Raw genomic sequence first — 19,794 nt, 5'->3', positions numbered from 1 at the left:
CTGAAACTTTTTTGGTGCCTTTGGTATGCCCAAAGAAGCCATTTTGCATCATTAGTTTGTCCATATAATTTTCCGTACAAATTTGGCAGCTGTCCATACAAAAATGATGCATGAAAATTCAAAAATCTGTATCTTTTGAAGGAATTTTTTGATCGATTTAGTGTCTGCGGTAAAGTTGTAGGTATGGATATGAGACTACACTGGAAAAAATGATACACGGTAAAAAAAAATTGGCGATTTTTGCCTTCCTCACCTTACTGAGGAAAGGCTGTAAAATCACTCGAAAAACGAAATTCTTGATTTGACCTCCTAGACCCACCTTCATGTATACTTATCGACTCAAAATCACATTCTGAGCAAATGTCTGTGTGTGTGGTGGGATGTTGATAAAAAAAATTGCACTGGATTATCTCGGCACTGGCTGAACCGATTTGGACCGTATTGGTCTCATTCGATCCGTCTTGGGGTCCCATAAGTCGCTATTGAAAATTATAAAGTTTAGTAAAGTACTTCAAAAGAAAAAAAAGATTCTAACAAAAGTCCGGAAAATTGTAAAAAGGGTGGTTTTTGTAAGAAACCCCGTTATGTTATACATTTTTAAAAAGGTATTCGAAAGACCTTTCCAATGAGTTTAAAAGATTGAAGATCTGACATTCCTAACAAAAGTTATGCGCACTTAAGTGTTATTTATGCACTTTCTAGAGGCCGGATCTCATATATTTCGATGAAAACGTTGTCCGGATCTATCATGCGACCTGTCGATGGATAGGTAATCAAAAGACCTTTCCAACGAGTTCAGTAGATTGCAGATCTGACAACCCTATCAAAAGTTATAAGCACATAACTGCCGTTCTAAGCATAATTGTCCCATGTCATTTTTGGTCGATTCTGACTTTTTGACATTTTTAAGTTTAATTTGATGTATACTTTAAGAAAAATCCATAAAATCCAGTGCTTTGTTAGGAAACTCATCAAAAACAACACCAAGTCTGTTTGTCCCATCGTTGATCTTCTACGCATAATTGTCCCACCAAGTATTTTCTTTCACGAAATCATTAGTTTTACGAAGTATTGTGTCTTGTTTAGCTGTTGTATAGCAAGAGGATTACGAATAAGAGTGATTAACTGCTAACTGGGATGATAAAGGACTTATAGCGTGAAAATTAACCCACGGGACAATTATGCGTAGAATCACAAAAAACGGTCGAAAAATTTCAATCGCGTTTTTCTCCGTTGCACTTTTTTGAACATGGGACAATTATGCGTAGAACGGCAGATAAGTGCCCTGAATTATGAAGATCTGACTACCCAATCTGATGGTATGAATAATTAATCAAGTTGATTGAACACTGAAAGGTCCGCCCTTGTGTATCTATTTTGGATAGCCTTACCCTCTAAATGTGAGGAAGGCAACAACCACCTAAGGGTGGATTAAGTAACGTTTTTATTTAAATTTCTATCACTAAAACTCGATTTGCAAAAAAAATAGTATTTTTATTTTTTTCATTTTTGATATGTTTTAGAGGACATCAAATGCCAACTTTTCAGAAATTTGCAGAATGGGCAAACATCTTTGACCGAGTTATGAATTTTTGAATCAATATTGATTATTTAAAAAAATCGAATTATTGGTCCCAAAAAATTTTCAACTTCATTTTTCGATGTAATTCAAATTTGCAATCAAAAAGTACTTTAGTGAAATTTTGATAAAGTGCACCGTTTTCAAGTTAAGAACCGGCTCTGTGGCTTAATGGTTACGGCTTCTGTCTCCCAAGCAGAAGGTTCAGGGATCAAATCCCGGTCGGTACCTTTGAAATTTGGAATCAGGAATTTGAATATGAATAAAAACGAAAATGAATCAGGTGGGATTCGAACTCACACCTTTGGATTGATGGTCTGGGACGCTAAGCAGTCGGCTATCAGAAGGTTTACACTCTAGCAGTGAATTGATCCGTAGTGTTGAAACATGTTATCTCTTCTTCTCATATTATTAAATACGCGCTGATCCCTGATTTGAAATTCTCTACATTTTGCTTTATTAAACTTTGTTGATACGACCCATAGGGGAAATATACCATTTTTAATCAAACACCTATCTTCGTCATACGGAGAGTTTGATGCTCGAATTAAGCTTCAAAAATACTTTTTAGACTATAAACTTACCAGCAACAGCACCACCTCGAGTAAGCACGCAAATTTATGCCATTTACTGGCCAAAAAGATCAAATTTAATGATTTGATCATAATTTCTATTTTGCGAGACCGTTTCTTATCATTTTGGCACACACATCCACACGCAAGATGAGAGCTTAACGAAAGTCGCCATCAATATCTTTTCACTTGCGCTAACGATTTTAAAGCGCTTAAGATATAAAATTGCTTCCAACTACCGGCAACATGTTCTTTTGAACATTAGTTACTCACTGACTTGAAAATTAATCCCAAAACATGTAATTAATTACCAAGCGCCATCAAAAAAACAAACGCGCTAAGTCTTCTGACGTTTCAATTTTGACTACCCATTCCAATCGAAGGCTGAAGAAAACCGAGCGAGGAGCGAGGGCAAATAAAGAACAAAGGGTGGCCACCAACACCACCAACATGCTGGTGCAGCGCCTGGTAGAGTGAGCAAGTGCTGCCAGGAAACTTTCGCTATGAATGCTACTTTTCGTGAGTGTTCGCTTAAAATTTCATCAATTTTGGCAGCACTAAGCAGACCCAAAAGAGCGCTGGAAGAAAAAAAAGAACTAAGCTGAAAATAGAAAAATGGGCGTGGCCCAATGCATTCGACATTCGACTGATTAGAATGCATTTTTGGAATATTTTTTTTAAATGCTTGTAAAAGGAATAGCATAACTATTAATAAAAGTGAAAATAAACAGAAATGTGCACAAAAAGTTGCTCTACTCGTTGGTGTACTTGGTTTTAGTGAATTTCAAGGAACAATCCAGATTATCCAGCATCATTCAAACACGACCGCTTATTAGGGCTTAAAATGGGCATATTTCCCCTAGCAAAGATCGACGACGATTGAAATTTCTCGAGAAAAAAGTTGCGATCGTGCAAAATTTGTTTTGATTAAAAAAATGCTAACCTTCAAGATTAGATTAAGAACTGCTACACACATTGCAGTATGTAAATAAAAACGCAATTCGTTAATCGATAGGTACTGAAAGATTTCTGAAGTGTATTTATTTTACAACTCGAGTATAACTACTATTATCTACAAAAAACGTTAGTATGTTTTCTTTTTGTTCTCCCGCTTCCACTCCAAACGATTACCGCTAAATTTCTTACAAAGTATTATACACAGTTACATTGAAATATGTTTATTTTACTATTTTTACTCGCTGCTCTCTCAGCCAGCAGCGATCTTTTTTTTCTTCATTCGAATTTCGTCGTCAGTGCGCAGCAGCAGATCGTTTGTCGAAACACGGCTTTACTTAATAATTTTTTTTTCAACTGCTACTAGCGGAAAAAACCAAAATATATATTCTCATAGTGTGTGTGGTGTGTTAAAAACTGGTTGATAAATCAGAATTTATAAAAAAGAGAACAAATTTGATCATTGATAACAAACAACCTTGACATCTTAGCGCTCTGCCGCACTGTTTCTTCTTTGCTGTTTTTTTTTTCTCTCTAATACAATATATTAGGGGGGGGGGGTTTGTTAGTCGTCAACATCTTAGTTCTCCTTAATGTAGTTGCTCTCGAAGATGTCCAGCTCGCGCTGGATAAAGTTGGCCTTATTGCTGAGCACCTTGATCTGCTTCTGGTTGGCCTCGATCACCGCGAGCGACGTTTCAATCTCCTTGAGCTCGCTGTTCATGTCGGTGGTGGCGGTGTCGACGACGCGGCACAGCCGGGCAAACGTGCTCGAGAGTTCCCTGATGGGGGAGGGAGTTGGTTAGTTTTTGAGGGGGTATTGCGATCAAAAGCGGTCACTTACTGTTGAACCTGGTGGCTGCAGTTGGCCGAGGTGAGGTCCACAATCAGCTTCAGCTTGCGGGTCGCGTGCTGCACGTACTGGTTCTTGAAGGTCTTCTCCTTGGCCGCGTTGGTCCAGGACAGGCGCTCGTAGAGGTACACGCTGCCGTACAGGATGCCCGCACCCACAATCACCCGCCAGCCGATGGTTTTGAGGAGCTGTCGAGGGGGGGGGGGGGACATGTTGAACTGAGAAGGACCTGGGAGATAAGATCGGCGTTACTTACCACTCCACCAACCAGCAAGCCCAACGTTCCCTGCGATCCGATCGAGGCGACCGCCACCTTCGATATCACCGACAGCTGCTCCTGCGTGATGAGTTCGTTCTCCGGCATAAGACACATTGGTGAGGTTGGTGACATTATCTGCGAGACCTGCCGAAATTAAGAAGCGTTACTCAAGTCGAATCTACAAGCCTGTTGACGCCACTCACGTTCATGTTGCTGTTCTGCCGGTTGTGTGTGATAGCTTTCTTGGTGCCGGCCCGCATCTTGCCGTTGAATCGCGCGATAAACGCCGTGATGCCCCACGAGAAGCGGAAGTCCAAGCTTTCCTGGAAATCGGCGCACAGATTTTGACAGTTGAGCGTGTACAGCATCTCGAACGGCTGGGTCCGGGCGACGACCTGGTGCGTGGCAAATACAATCTTTTCCGACGGGATCAGCGCGGTCATGCGGTCGGTCATCTCTCGCTGGGCCGTCTCGACGTTCATAGCCAGTGCCGTGCTGAGGCGCGCCCGCAGATTCGAGCCGAGCCCGCTCTCGACGTGGCCGTTGATCTCCTTCTTGTACACGTTCAGCACCAGCGGGTCGCTGTGGAAGGGCAGATTGAACTCGTCGACCAGTACGTTGAGCCGCCAGATTTCCTCGTTCAACGCCTTCGCCACCTTCTGCTCGACCTCCTCGACCATGTTGTGGATCTTCATCTTCATCTCGCGCGTCACCTGCATCAGCTGCGTCTCGGTGCTGGCGATCCGGTCGGTAAGCTTTTTCTTCTGCTCCAGCTTCTGGTTGCGCAGCTGGTTCGCCCGGTCGTAGATGTTGTCCAGCATCATGCGCATCTCGCTGGAAATGCCCTTGCCGCGCGAGCTGTGCTGCTCGAACTTGGTCCGGACGGCACTCTTCGAGATGCACTCCTCAAACTTGCGCTCAAAGTCCTGGAAATCAAAGTAGCGATTTTGGAAACCGTCCGCCAGCGCACCGGCAATCGCCGGCAGTCCCTCGGCCTCCTTCAGCCGAGCCTGGAGCGTTTCACGGGCCGACACGAAAAATACTCGCTCCTCGGCTTCTTTCAGGGTGGCCACCTTCAGCTCTTTGACGAGAAAGTCAATGCAGCGCTCCTGGTGCTGGGCTTTGACCTGAAGAGAGAAGAAGTTTTAATTTGATTTGAAGAACTGTACAAACAAGCTTTTTTCTATTACTGAGGATTTAAGCATGACAAAATTCGAATTTACAAGTGCAGATCGACAGAACCCCAAAAAGTGTATCGGCTAGAAAGCAAACAGGACAAATTGGCACATGAAGCTACACTCTTTTCAGCCACTCGCTTCGTTACCTTATCCAGGTCCATCTGGCAAAACGAAAACGTTTTCGAATGTAATGGAAAAAGGTGTGAAAGAAAAAACCAACCAATGAACAGAATGAAAAACTCTAGCGATACGGTTCCACCTGCCCCAAACTTACCGATTCTTGAAATTCTGGCTCCGACGCGGACGCATCCCAACGATTGTTCAGCACAAAGATGTTGGGCTTGGACAGCCGGGTCGACACTTCATGAAAGAATGACTTTTCCTAAAAAGAACAAACGCTTGTCGTTAAAAATCCGATCTTGTCTCCCCTCCCAAACTCCCAACACTTACCGCCAGCGTCATCGTGGACTCGGCGTTCAGCACCAGCACAAACACGTCCGCGTTCAGGCAGTGGTTGTCGATCCAGTCGTCCAGGTTCGGCGAAACGTCCACACCGGGCGAGTCCACAAACACCACGTCGTCCCGCAGCAGGCTGCACCGCTTGCGTGGCCAGAATATTCGCACCTTTGAGCTCTCGCACAGCTTCTCCTGGCACAGCGCGTTCGCCAGCTGCTTGATCGACTGTAATGTATAAACACGTTAAGTCAGCATCACTTCTTCAACTCAAGTAAAAAAATTCCTACGCACCGTTACGTTCAACTTCTCGTCGGAGCCCTCCTTGACCAGGTACGCTTCGTCACCGTCGACGCCCTCGACCTGGCAGAAGCAGTTGGTGGTGTGGCCGATTCCGCTCGGCAGAATCTTGTCCCGCAGCATGGCGTTGATGACGGAACTCTTGCCGTTGGAGGTGCGCCCGAAGAACGCGACCTTCATGTGGTCCCGCGCCAGCACCTCCCGGATGCCGGCCACCTTGAGCACGTAGCTGCGGAACAGCTCCGACTCGGCCTTGTCCACGATCTCGACCTGGGCGGGCAGGGCTGGAAGGTAAAAATTTCAAGTAGAAACACGTTAAATTTTCAACTCCGTTTATAGTGAGGGTAAAATTCTGGAGTTTTTTTTTAAAGGTCCAATAAACCAAATTTTCAGTTTTTGCTTTTTGGGTGTTTTTAAATACCCTTGACTCAAGGCGGTTTCAAAAACACCCAAAAAGCAAAAACTGGAAATTTGGTTTATTGGACCTTTTCAAAAAAAAACTCAAGAACTGAAAATTTGGTTTATTGGACCATTTAAAAAAAACTCCAGATAAAAAAACGATCAAGAAACGGTCAAGCAAAGGGTCACGAAAAGATTTTTCTTAAGAGCGAGTCCACGAACAGGGCATACCCCTTTGTATGGGACGTCGTTTGGACCTCACCAATCTGCCTGAAATATTCAGGGGTTATTTGTACATATAAAACTAGCATCTGGCCAAAATATGAGCACTCTAGGTCAACAGGAAGTGGGGCAAATCGGGACACAAAGTTTAAAGGTTTAAAAACGTCAAAAATCTTAAAAAGGCTATAACTTAGGCAAAATTCAATTAAATTTCAAAATTCAAAATGCATCTAAAAGGGCTCAAAAAATGCAACAAAATGCAGGGTAGAGCATCCTAATTGGTTGAATCTGAAGGGAGTTATTGGCATTTTAGTGAATAAATAGCACAATTTTCAAACTCAAATAAAAAAGTGTTCCATCCAGATATCAACTCGGTTTCGACCTGCAGCTTGTAGGGGACATCTGGGACTACCATCTGAAACTGAGAACGCTTTGGATAAGGCAGTTTAACATATTAAATAGACACTTTTACTTTTAGTGAATTTTTTGGTTGTAAATTTTTGCTCGGGGGACCCCTTAGATCCCATTTTCTGATGATAATTTTATCATATTCGTGTTCCTGAGACAATTTCACAATAGAAAGATGCATAAAAATGTTTATTTTCATCCATTTTAACCCTTTAAAAAATGAAAGTTAAAAAAAATCTTCGATTCACATTTGTTGAAATTCAAGTTCGTTTCCAAGGATACTATATGACATCAGAAAAAAAACAGCATCTCAATTTTTTTTAACTTTCATTTTTTAAAGGGTTAAAATGGATGAAAATAAACATTTTTATGCATGTTTTTATTGTGAAATTGTCTCAGGAACACGAATATGATAAAATTATCATCAGAAAATAGGATCTAAGGGGTCCCCCGAGCAAAAATTTACAACCAAAAAATTCATTAAAAGTAGAAGTGTCTACTAAATATGTTAAACTGCCTTACCCAAAGCGTTCTCAGTCTCAGATGGTAGTCCCAGATATCCCCTACAAGCTGAAGGTCGAACCGACTTGATATCTGGATAGAACACTTTTTTATTTGAGTTTGAAAATTATGCTATTTTTTCACTAAAATGCCAATAACTCCCTTCAGATTCAACCAATTAGGATGCTCTACCCTGCATTTTGTTGCATTTTTTGAGCCCTTTTAGATGCATTTTGAATTTGGAAATTAAATTGAATTTTGCCCAAGTTAAAGCCTTTTTACGATTTTTGAAGTTTTTGAACCTTCAAACTTTGTGTCCCGATTTGCCCCACTTTCCGTTGACCTAGAGTGCTCATATTTTGGCCAGATGCTAGTTTTATATCTAGAGTTTTTTTTTTTGAAAAGGTCCTATAAACCAAATTTTCAATTTTTGCTTTTTGGGTGTTTTTAGAACCGCCTTGAGTCAGGGGTAATCAAAAACACCCAAAAAGCAAAAAATGAAAATTTGGTTTATAGGACCTTTTCAAAAAAAAACTCCAGATATGTACAAACAATCCCTGAAAATTTCAGGCAGATTGGTGAGGTCGATGCGAGATGGGTATGCTTTGCTCGTGGACTCGCTCTTAAGCGGTACGCAGCTGAAAAGTAAGAGAAACAGAAGTGGCGGCTAATAATTGGAGTTTTCCTTTTGGGACCATCCATAATCCAAGTGGACACTTTTTTGGAAATGTCGTTTTAAAAATTTTTTATTCGATATTATAATATTGAAAATTCTCGCCGAATCTCAGAATGCAGAATCTTGAAATTCAAGGGACAGATTTAGTTTTTTGGTCAAAATGGAGCAACAAGAAGTTGTCTTTATAGCTGTCAGCAACTATTGCTAGTACCAACCAGCAACCTCTGGATTGTGAGTCCAGTGCACTGTCCGATTGATCCACACGGGAAAAAAAAACCTGACAATAAACATACTATGTGTGGTGCTCACCTAAAGCGCCAACATCTTGACAAGTTGTCAGGCGAGGACACACACATACACACGGGGAGTCAGTCAAGAACAGACTGCGGCAGTGAGAGCACGTGGGCACAAGAGGCCGCGAATAGCACGCCGGTGACCGGAATAATGGCCAAGCAGGAGAGTCCCTGGGAACCTGAAGTAGGTTCCCACACTATGTAATATGAAATTTCTGACTGAAATAATAAAAAATCTGAAATTTTTAAATTCAACAATGCAAATAATTAAAAAATACGGGAAAACGCATATTTATAATTTCAAAAATTCTAATTCAGAAAATTCTAATTACAAATAAATTTAAAGAATAATAAAGGAAATTTGAACATTTTTCGATATCTGAAATTTGGAAATTGAAAATAAAAACTTTACTTAATCCACCCTTAGGTGGTTGGCGCCTTCCTCACATTTAAAGGGTGCTATCCAAAATGCAAAAAGTGCGTAAATAACACTTAAGTGCTTATAACTTTTGATAGGGTTGTCAGATTGTCAATGTTTTGGACGCGTTGGAAATCTCTTTTGAATACCTATCCAAGGATAGGTCGCATGAGAGATCCGGACAACGTTTTCATCAACATATCTGAGATCCGGCCTCCAAAAAGCGTATAAATAACACTTAAGTGCTTAAAATTTTTGATAGGGTTGTCAGATCTTCAATGTTTTGGGCGTGTTGGAAAGCTCTTTTGAATACCTATCCAACAATAGGTCGCATGAGAGATCCGGACAGCACTTTCATCAAAATATCTGAGATCCGGCCTCGAAAAAGTGCGTAAATAACACTTAATTGCATATAACTTTTGATAGGGTTGTTAGATCTTCAATGTTTTGGACGCGTTGGAAAGGTCTTTTGAATACCTATCCAACGATAGGTCACATGAGAGCTCCGGACAACTTTTTCATGAACATATCTGAGATCCGGCCTCCAAAAAGCGTATAAATAACACTTAAGTGCTTATAACTTTTGATAGATTTGTCAGATCTTCAATGTCTTGGACGCGTTGGAAAGGTCTTTTAAATACCTTCCTGAAAATGTATAGCATGACGGGTTTTCTTACAAAAACCACCCTTTTTATAATCTTCCGGACTTTTGTTAAAATCGTTTTTTAAGCATAACTTTTGAAGTACTTAACTAAACTGCATGATTTTTAATAGCGACTTATGGGACCCCAAGACGGATCGAATGACGCCAAAACGGATAAAATCGGTTCAGCCAATGTCGAGATAATCGAGTGACAATTTTTTGATCAACATCCCACCACACACACAGACATTTGCTCAGAATTTGATTCTGAGTCGATAGGTATACATGAAGGTGGGTTTAGGAGGTCTAATTGAGAAGTTCATTTTTCGAGTGATTTTATAGCCTTTCCTCAGTAACGTGAGGAAAGCAAAAAGGGTAGTGGCCGAACTAGTATTGCATACAAAATGAACACCACCGGAAGATATAGGGTATCGGGAGGGGGGAAGGTGAAAGAAAAATAGTGTAGGTGTGAGTTGTAAGAATTTGGATGACTTGAGCAATTACGTTAATCTAAGTTTGAAAGTGAATATAGAAAATCTGAAATTATAATTACGAGTAAAATGGCCTGAAAGAAACCTACGATGTATTTCAAATTTAAAGGAAATTAAAAAAAAATATTGAAAATTGAATGATGAAAACTAACTTGTCTAGGGAACATAATTCTTTAGGCCTTTTTTGGCCCATCCTGTCGCGTCCGTCAGTAGTCTTGTCGTACATTACAACTAGAAGCAGATCTGTAAATGAAATATTTAGTACACTTCGAACAGTTCAACTAATCATTTAAGTCCAATTAATCAACCCAAACTAAACTGTCTGAAAGTAACTTAAATCTCAAATCCCCGATATTTTAATTGCAAAGCCAAACATTACTTTACCTTGTTTTTATACCTGACTTGCCGCTTCCAAAACCAATAAACATAGATGAACAGTTCATATTTTACAACACTCGTCGTTAAGAAGACTATTTCGTGCCTTCCATTTCAGTAGGGCACACAAGCCTTGCAAACAAGCGCGCATCCCTGTCATATCTTATGTAAACTGTCATTTGAGTGAAAGAGATACACTCCTGTTCACAAAACCTATGTGGCCCTTTGAAAAGTTAGGCTCCATTTGATCGTCAAAACTCCAGTAGATCCTCGATTCGCAACAAAGGTCGATACAGCCATATTCCGAAACCGTTAGTTCAACAGATTAACGAATATTGTCCGATATCATTACATTATTGATTGACCGAGACTCGATGGAAATTTTGACATATCAAAATGCTTTGTATCATTACTTAAATGGAAGTTTAAAATTTATGCACGTAACATATTTTTTAAAATAAATTTCAAATTTATTTTTTCCTTGATTTTTTTTTATGCTATCCTACATTGCCTAGAAGAGGCCTCTGTTTCTTTTGTGAGTAGGCGCTGGTTTCAGAGTTAATTTTTCAATTTAAAAGGGGTGGGAGACGACTAATTTGCTTCATGAACTCCTACTCGGCCTTGGGACCACCTCTCAAGACACTGACGGCGTCAAGGTCCTTACTCATGCCCAAGGATTAAAAAAATCTAAATTCTTGAATTTAAATTCAAGAATTAAGAGACTTAAAAAGTAAAGAATTCAAAAATTTAGTAATTTAGGAATTATGTGATTTATGGTAGCGGCTTCGGCTGCCGATCCCGATGATGCTATGAGACGCGGGTTCGATTCCCGCCTTATCCACTGAGCTTCTATCGGATGGTGAAGTAAAACGTCGGTCCCGGTTTCTCCTGTCTCGTCAAAGGCGCTGGAGCAGAAATCCCACGTTAGAGGAAGGCCATGCCCCGGGGGCGTAGTGCCAATAGTTTCGTTTTGTTTCGTGATTTATGACTTAACGATTTGAGGAATTTACGAATTTAAGAAGTTTATAATTTCTCAGGTGAGTTTTCAAAAAAGCCGTAAGAGCCACCGTGGCCTCCGATACTAATTTTCGTTTTTCTTCAAATTGCAACAATATTTCATTTGTTTTTAGTTCAGGGCACTTGAAGGACGTGTAGATGAACTGATTTTTGAAATTGGTTTATCGTAAGTAGGTCGAATACCGATGCAAAAAGGGCTTTGTTTACCAATGGCTTTTACGGTTTTTTGGAACAGTATTTAAAAATATTTGTAAAAGCTTAATTCTACAATTTTATAATTGTAGTAGTTATTTAAACTTTTTGCATTTAATAATTTAAGAATTTATAATTTCCAGTTTTTTTTAAGGAAATTTTTAATTATTGATAACCTAGTTTATAATTAATATCAGATCAGATTCTGTTGTTATAATTGTTAGATTTTTTCGTCCGCTACTTATTCGAAACACACTCACCATCGATGAATCCGGTCGTCTCGACCACATAGTCCTCGATCTCGCCGAAGATGTCGTTGATCTTCTTCTTGGCGCGCACGAAGATCTGCAGCGGCGACACGTCGTTGTGGCCGGTGGTTCCACCGCCGCCGTGCGTGTGCAGTCCGCGTGGCGACGCATTCGCATCGAGCAGGGCCGCCGCCGTGTTGTCGTAGCCGGTTCCGTTCGTCGCACCACCGCCCCCACCGGTCACCATCGAGATGGTCCGGTTCAGATAGGCGGCCATTCAGCAAGGGCGAGAGAAGAGTTTTTTTTTTTCGTCGGAACCAAACGCGCGGTCGATAATTTATTTGTTGTATTACGCGATTCGAATTGCGCGATTTGTTGTTGTTGTTGTTTTAGTTTCGTGAGTTCGTGTGAGTGCGCGCGGAGGATTACGTTCGAGTGGCCACGATGACGACGGTGGCCAGAGGCATAGTAGTGGTGTTGATAGCAAAAATAAGCTGATTAGAAAGGAGCTTGTGTGTTTCGGCTTTGTTTCGAATGTTTTTCCTACAATAACACGCACATTTCAGAGAAATTGGTAATTCAGAGAACACTTTCGCGAAAAATAAAATAACACAAAACTTGGAGCGATGTGGAAATGCGAAAATCAATTCTAAATAAAAGAACTGAACAGCGATTACAGAGCAAGCTCGGGCAACAATAATCAGGTGATGTGCAATCTACTCCGGATTTTTAAGGTGAATCGTGGAATCTGTGGCGATAGCGGTACTTTTTTCTTTTCTTTTTGGACAACTCAAGGAAGCAACTGAAATAAAAACAGAAGAAAGGTAAAAGAAACAATGATTAATCAAAAGTGAGAAGCCAACAACAACAATGATTCGCACGGTCTACTTGGATAGTGCGGGCCTAGAGAAAAGGAAAGAGAAATCTGTCAATCCGTCAACCGCTTGCCAGCTTCTGGAACTGCGCAAGCTGCGACCGCGAGTTCTTTTTCCGGAGCCCCAAAACAAGAACTACGCCTCAGATTATTTTCGTTCTAACTTAAGACGCAAACATCGAAGGGGGAAAAAAAAGAAAGCGATGGATGCAAATCTAAAATCTTTTCCTTCAGCCTCCTCACGTTCACGAACCTGCTTCGACTCGGACATGCTCAAGTGGTGTGTGCCTTCCGCTTGTCACGATTTCCGGCGCCCCACTCAACAGTTCATCGCCACTTGCTGTAAGCCACCGGAAGGAAATTATGCAGGGGTCACGAATCACTAATTTTCCCCAACTTATGTGCACTTTTTGGATCGAAACTCAAATGTTTTAGCTCTGCGCGACAACACACACGCGTGATGTAACTTATAAATTTTCTTCGCAGCTTTTTCCACGATGACAGATTGATGGTGGATTGACAGAAGTCGAGGCGATCGCTAGTGTTGTGAGCTAACGTCGCGCGCAATCAAAGAACGGAAAGTGTAGCCGCGGCTGATCATACACGCTCGAGTGAGGTTAAGTTAAATTCGGATGGATAACGCAATCATGAAAAAATATACACGCTTACTGATGGAACTCAATTTTTAAGTTCGTTCAAGCAAAATGAAGTTCGTTTCACCGATCTCAAATTTGAGATGGGTTTGTTTTGATTTTGCATTGCAAATTTGAGATCACTGAACTGAACTTCATTTTGCTTGGTGACTTTGCCGAAATCTAAAAGTGACATTTTGGACTTAGCGTTTGACTGAGGTGTTTTGTGTTAGGTGGTTTGGTAAGTTTGGTAAAACAAAATTATTATTATAGAAACTGTTTTTTAATGTTTAACAGCTACATTCTCGTCGCGCCGGGTTGAGCTTTCGGTTCCAGCTGTTGATCGATCTATTCCCGTACCATCTGTCCTACGAGAACCTCGACGGAATGCAGCAAACAGGCCGAAACAGCATAAGTGGAGGTTCATCTTCTTTCGGAATTGAATGAAAAAAGCGGGGCCTCGGGTTTCAAATCCTGGAGTGAAGGGGACAGATCCTGGATTTGCATGTATCGAAGCATGCCGTGGCCGGAAAAGGTGCTAATCGAGGATCATCTTTTGCAGTGACTCGTCCCGTCGTCGCAACAACCTGTGGTGCCAGCAAGGATTATCAAGATGGTCACACCTTCGGTTTTGAGCCACGAATATCTGCCGGTGTTCCGCGGGTGGCACACACTGACACAGTTGAAGCCATCAACCAAGCGACGTAACGATCTGGACCAGGCACTGCTCAGACTGGAACGCTTTGTGTGTAGGTGGTTGTTCCGACACCAGACTTAACCGGCTAGAAGGAAAACCTGACAGACTATCTGAGTAAGGACATCAACTGGCGCGAAGACCGACCGGGTTTTTTGGGCGGATAAAATGAATAAGGGTGAAACAGGCGGTGTTGATAGCGGTCATGGCATGAAGCAAGGATCCTATTTAGACTCCCGGACGAGGATGCGAACAAGATCAAGGCGTATCACGAACCACGCGATTACACAAGATTACAATCTTGACACGAAGGCCGTCACGCTGCCAAATCCCGTAGAAGAAACTGTACCACTTCATCAAGCAGCAGCTGTTGGTCATGATAGCCATGATGGAGGGAGTTCACGAACAACCCTCAAACCAATCCGAATGCCGACTTAAGCTACCCCACAACGTTTGGCCTGAATCTTCCGTACAAGCCCGTCCCGACCCAAAAGTCTTCCCTCCTATAGTTCCCCCTGCAAGGACTATGCCCTCAACAACGAAGCCCTCTTCAGTGGCTCATGCTGAAAATTGGCCTGCTCGGTGTAGTTCTATTAGTAGCAGTTCAACTGGTACTGGAACCTGCTGTTCAACAAGAAGTACTGTTGGCAAAGATCATGTAAAGCGACGGCTGAAGTGCACAAAACTTTATCGCTAAGCACTCATGAGAATGCTGTCGTAAAGCGGGGGAGGGAACGTAACAGCCTGGAACCGGTACAAGTTCAGGAGCGCCGGACCGTATCATGGACAAAGAAGAGGTAACGTCCAACGTTTGTGAGATTATCGTTGTGTAGGGGGATTTGACGTGAGTGTTGACATGTTTTGGATGCTTGATCGTTATTTATTTCAAATTTGATTGTGCAGGAGCCTAGAACATCGACCGACGAGTGACAGGAAAAGAACAAGTGCTAGTGAAAAACCGCCAGCTGCCAGGTCCTTCATCAAATGTCTCGGCGAGCCCAAATGGGGTGCGGTTGGTTGAGGCAGTCTCGGGATTAGTTTTATTTCAACCGGGAACGCTGGTGGACCTGGACCTGGATGATTCTACTTGTAGTTCTACCACTGACGAACTGACGTGCCACGAGCCAACCACTTTTGACCGCAGTTGTCTTCTTCTTGTTTGGCGTTTTTGCTTCTAGCGAACAATCTGTCAACCGATTTTTCTCTCTTCCCTCTCTTCACTAGCTCTCTTCTCTCGCTTCGCGCCAATGTTTACATACAATATATTGTTGAATTCAGCATAAACTGACAAACGCTTTGACAAACGCAGTGATGATTTTCGAAAAATGTGATGGATTTATTTTCTATATTTTAATATAGAAACAGTATGTTTTCGTTTTTTGTTGTATTTAACGCATCTGCTTATGGTTGGCCAACTTCCGCGTCCGAAGACCCCAGGCTGAGTAGGTTACGGATGGACGTATCTTAGGGCAGCAACATCGCGTCCTTCATTTTGGAGCTCAACAGCGATGTGGAGAACAGGGTGGTCTCGTTGCCGGCCATCATCTGGACAGGCTTGGAGGAGTTGGCCATTGGTTGTTGATTCGGGAAGGGAAGTCGACGTTTTCCGGTAGGGAAGTGAAGCGCCTGAACTGATAGTTACCGATTACTTCGTCCTCTCAGATGTTGCCAACTCGCCTTCAAAGTTCATCCGGACTAAGCTGCGGAGCGTCCCGAGCGGGAGTTGCTGATAGAGTTTGAAAGTAAATGAAATTGGCTAGACACTGAACACATTCTCAATACTCACCGGTGACTTCTTCGATATTCCAGGTAGATGTTCTTGATCAGGTTCGTCGGAACTCGCTCCAACCTCTGGAAGTAATCCGATCACGACAGCTCCAGGACCTGCGGCTTTCGTACAGACAGTCCTTCCAGAACTGGTGCAAACTGTTCTTCAGGATGTTTAGGTAATACTCATCAAACATGTCCCGTGACGAGAAATGGACTGCGGACCCTCAGGACATCCCACACTGACCCGTCATCACTTCCGGCATATAATGCTGCTGATAGTCCTAAACCGCCGGCACCAATGGCAACATCCGCGCTGACCACCTCCGATTATGCCGCTTCTCGTCGTTTTCCTCTTCCATCGGATCCTTCTCCTCGCCGTTAAATTTAACTTTATCGTACTTGTTTAAAAAGCGGATGCAAATCTGCTTCAACTTCAATCTCGTTTACCCACCCCGGGCCACCCCCACCGAATACATCCGGTGCAAATTCACATCCCGACCTCCGATCTTCGGCAACCGCATAAACGGCGTCCTACAAAAACAAACAAAATCAAACACCCAAGCTTCCTTCTTACCCGTTCCGGTCGTGAAACAGCTGCAGGTCCTGCAGGAAGCTGGCCTTAGCCTTTTGAAAACTAACTTTCCCCTAAACCCCCAAACTTGTTCCGCACCCGTACCATCCTCCTTCGAAGGTTTCCGCGTCCAAGTCGTGGTCCATGTCCTGGCTGTGGCCGCACTCGTTGTTGATTGTCGTCGTGGACCACCACTCACTAACCACCGAAATCACCTGTTTACATTTTGAGCTTAGGCGTGGACGGTTACACGAGAACGACAAAATGAAAGAAATTATACAGTCGAATTAAATGTGAAAACTTTTAAATCAGTTAGCAATGAGATTTTCAAAAACTGTAGCAGTAAAAGTTTTCATTTTCAAAACAAGAAAAAAAAAACTTTTAATGTAGCAAATATTGACCACCTTTTATTTCAAGAGTAAGTTATTATCAGCGCGTTCGAACTCTAATTATAATACGCGATACAGTCATCCCACATATTCGGAACACCCACAAATTCGGAACACTTTCGAGATAATTTGTCAATAGCATGCTAAATGCAGCTTTTCCGTCAACCCTACTATTTTAAGGACCTTTATTTGGATATTTTCTTGCTATTTCATTAGTGAAAGTAGTACTTTTAAGACAAAAACTTCATTTCAAGACAATTTTATCCAGAGCAGCAAAACACTGCCTCCAAATAGCCTGTTTCATATTTGTGGGATGTTATTGTGCCTCCCACAATTGTGGAACACCTGAATTTAACTGATATTTCCACAAAAAAGTCATCAGACCATGTTTAAAACATCACTAAGCATGAATTTCATTGATTTCAGTGTGTGAAGTCATTATTTTTTTTTTTAAATTTGTATTCTTGGAGAGAACCAAAGTTTGTTTACATCCGCAAGAAAAAAGTGTTCCGAATTTGTGGTTTTCATGGGTCAATGTTTTTCTTTAAAAGATGATATAAAACGTAAAAAAACTACAGCCGGTCTATACATCAATCGAAAGAGCTCAAGAAAAGCTTCCACGTGAAGGAAAAAGCAAATCATTATGTTCGACTATCGATTTTCTATGATTTTTCAACCATCGGCCGATCTGTAAACCGTTCCGAATATGTGGGATGACTGTAATACTTTTGTCATTAAAGTATTTTTTTATCTGTGGCACTTTTTTCAGTCCGATGGTTGAAACTAGTCGGCGGTGTATAAACTGAAACTGTGAAATGTGTAATGCCGATTCTCCGTGAAATGGTTGGTATTTTCATTACTCATTTTTACTCCTTTATTGAGTGGAATGTCAGTAGCGTGTATGAATGCCTTTTTAAGTGAATGGGCTAACTTCACAACTATTTACGAATGAGACAATAAATAATCAAAAGAAAATAAGACAAAAAGACTTAGTGTCACACGTGCATCGTTCTCGCATAACAGTTTGCAACTTCTTTTTTTTTTTTTTTTCCTTTGGGCTGACAGGCTAAGACCGCGGTTGGTCCATCTCGCCAGTTTGCAACTTCCATCAAAATAACTAAGTCTTAAAAGTTACAAGAATTTAATTAAATTTAAAATTCCTATCAGCCTTTAAGCAATGCCAAAATGTTGAAAAGTGTAAAAATAGTTTTGAACTTCCGTGCAAGCTTTTCGTCCGCTGCTCGACTGGCCTCCACGTCCGCCGATCGCCGAACGCCGGTCATCACCTGCAAGCGAACGCAGTACAACCAGTTTGTGGATCAGTTTCCCTCCAGCGCGGAACCAACAAAGTTCGGCAGTCTCGAGCTGGTATCGTCGGGCTGGCGGCACCGCAAGGCCACGGGAGATTATTTCATCATCCATCCGGTGCGTCAACCGTTTGAGGCTCATGCGCTGAGTGAGGTTTCGTTCCGGGACTTGGGCGTTCGGGAGGATTTGGTGGAGAATCTGAAGCAGCGCCATGCGTTATTTCCTACGGCGTATCAAGCGGAGGCCATGCCGGCAGTGCTGAATGGGGACCATGTGCTGCTGGCGGCGGAGACCGGATGTGGCAAGACGTACAGCTATTTGGTGCCAATTGTTGAAGGGATTTTGCGAAGAAAGTTGAACGGAGGAGAACGAGAGTTCAACTCGCCGCTGGTGCTGATAATGACCCCTGGGAGGGAGCTGGCCCAGCAAATTGGGCGGGTTGTTGAGGGATTGACGCGGGGGTTGGATATAACGTCGAGAGTCTTGTTGGGAGGAAGAACGCGCCAGCAAATGCTGAATCCCCACTTTGAAGAGGTTGATATTTTGGTGGCCAGTTTTGGAGCTATCAGCAAGCTGATTACCAGTGGGATCTATAGAACCGATGCCGTACGGTGGGTTGTTCTGGATGAAGCCGACACATTGCTGGACGACAGTTTTAACGCAAAGTTGCTGCACCTGATGAAGCGATTTCCGTTCCACAAAAACCACCTCCAGGATCTGGGAGATAACGTTCGGGGCACGCAGCTGGTGCTGGCCGCGGCAACGATGCCTACCAACATGGACGAACTGCTCGGTCGGTTGGTGAACATCGAAACCATGGAGGAGGTCGTTAGTCCCAACTTGCATCGCTTGATGACGCACGTTTCGCAGCGATTTATGCGAGTTACCAAACAAGACCGGCCGCAAATATTGCTGGACCTGGTCCGAAAAGACATCAAACGGCAACGCCCGTTGATCATCTTCAGCAACAAGACGGCAACGTGTGACTTTGTTTCGATACAACTCAACGAGGCGGGCATTCCCTGCGTGAATCTCAACGGGGATATGCTGCTGAAGATTCGTCTCGGACAGTTTGAAAAGTTCCAGCAAGCCGAAGTGAATGTCCTCTCAACGACGGACGTCGCCAGTCGTGGCCTGGACACAACTCGGGCGGCGCACGTGATAAACTTTGACTTTCCACTGTACGCCGCCGATTACATCCATCGAATTGGGCGGATCGGACGGGTTGGCAGCCGGGGCGACTGTCTGGTGACGAATCTGGTGTCCAGCCAGGCGGAGATCGATGCCGTTCAGCGGGTGGAACACTCGGCGAGGGCAAACGATCCGCTGGCCAACGTGAATGCGAACGTGAAAGGTATTATACGGCGGAAAATTGAGAAAAGTTTGAAGGCTTTGGACGGTACGGCGGGGAACTGAACAATAAGTGAAGATAAATAGGTTCATAAAGAATAAAAAAATATTTTTAATACTGATGACGGCCATGGCTCTTAAATTTAGTAAGAATTAATTTCTTAAAAAATTTCAA

At 42.6% G+C, this 19,794-nt stretch overlaps 2 protein-coding genes across 4 annotated transcripts; one reads left to right on the top strand and one right to left on the bottom strand.

The window, feature by feature from the left end:
• Positions 1-3,155: 3,155 nt before the first annotated feature.
• On the bottom strand, positions 3,156-13,426 carry LOC6053749 (transmembrane GTPase Marf). Of its 3 annotated transcripts, none has more exons than XM_038258967.1 (9): positions 13,159-13,426; positions 12,044-12,833; positions 6,143-6,432; positions 5,846-6,076; positions 5,670-5,777; positions 4,421-5,344; positions 4,215-4,361; positions 3,950-4,146; positions 3,156-3,887 (listed from the first exon to the last, which is right to left on the bottom strand). In XM_038258967.1, exons 2-9 carry the CDS (start codon positions 12,306-12,308, stop codon positions 3,686-3,688), a joined length of 2,364 nt encoding a protein of 787 aa, XP_038114895.1. In that variant the 5' UTR covers positions 12,309-12,833; positions 13,159-13,426; the 3' UTR covers positions 3,156-3,685. The 3 variants fall into 3 exon arrangements, with proteins under 3 accessions (XP_038114895.1, XP_038114896.1, XP_038114897.1); XM_038258968.1 differs by having other exon boundaries at positions 12,044-12,574; XM_038258969.1 differs by having other exon boundaries at positions 12,044-12,128; positions 13,159-13,425.
• A 4,579-nt stretch (positions 13,427-18,005) lies between these two features.
• Positions 18,006-19,718, top strand: LOC6046881 (probable ATP-dependent RNA helicase DDX28). Its single transcript, XM_038258970.1, has one exon. It carries the CDS (start codon positions 18,147-18,149, stop codon positions 19,683-19,685), a length of 1,539 nt encoding a protein of 512 aa, XP_038114898.1. The 5' UTR covers positions 18,006-18,146; the 3' UTR covers positions 19,686-19,718.
• Positions 19,719-19,794: the final 76 nt, after the last annotated feature.

The sequence above is a fragment of the Culex quinquefasciatus genome, chromosome 3, assembly GCF_015732765.1.
Source record: "Culex quinquefasciatus strain JHB chromosome 3, VPISU_Cqui_1.0_pri_paternal, whole genome shotgun sequence".
NCBI lineage: Eukaryota > Metazoa > Arthropoda > Insecta > Diptera > Culicidae > Culex > Culex quinquefasciatus.
This window is presented reverse-complemented; position numbering and strand designations above follow the sequence as displayed.

Excerpts from the sequence above, each read along its gene's own strand:
- LOC6053749 (XM_038258967.1), bottom strand. The coding sequence starts at position 12,308 with ATGGCCGCCTATCTGAACCGGACCATCTCGATGGTGACCGGTGGGGGC. Across the intron at positions 6,077-6,142 it reads ACGAGAAGTTGAACGTAACG|TCGATCAAGCAGCTGGCGAA; the intron begins GTGCGTAGGAAT and ends TATACATTACAG. Across the intron at positions 5,345-5,669 it reads AGCCAGAATTTCAAGAATCG|GTCAAAGCCCAGCACCAGGA; the intron begins GTAAGTTTGGGG and ends TTCTCTCTTCAG.
- LOC6046881 (XM_038258970.1), top strand. The coding sequence starts at position 18,147 with ATGTTGAAAAGTGTAAAAATAGTTTTGAACTTCCGTGCAAGCTTTTCG.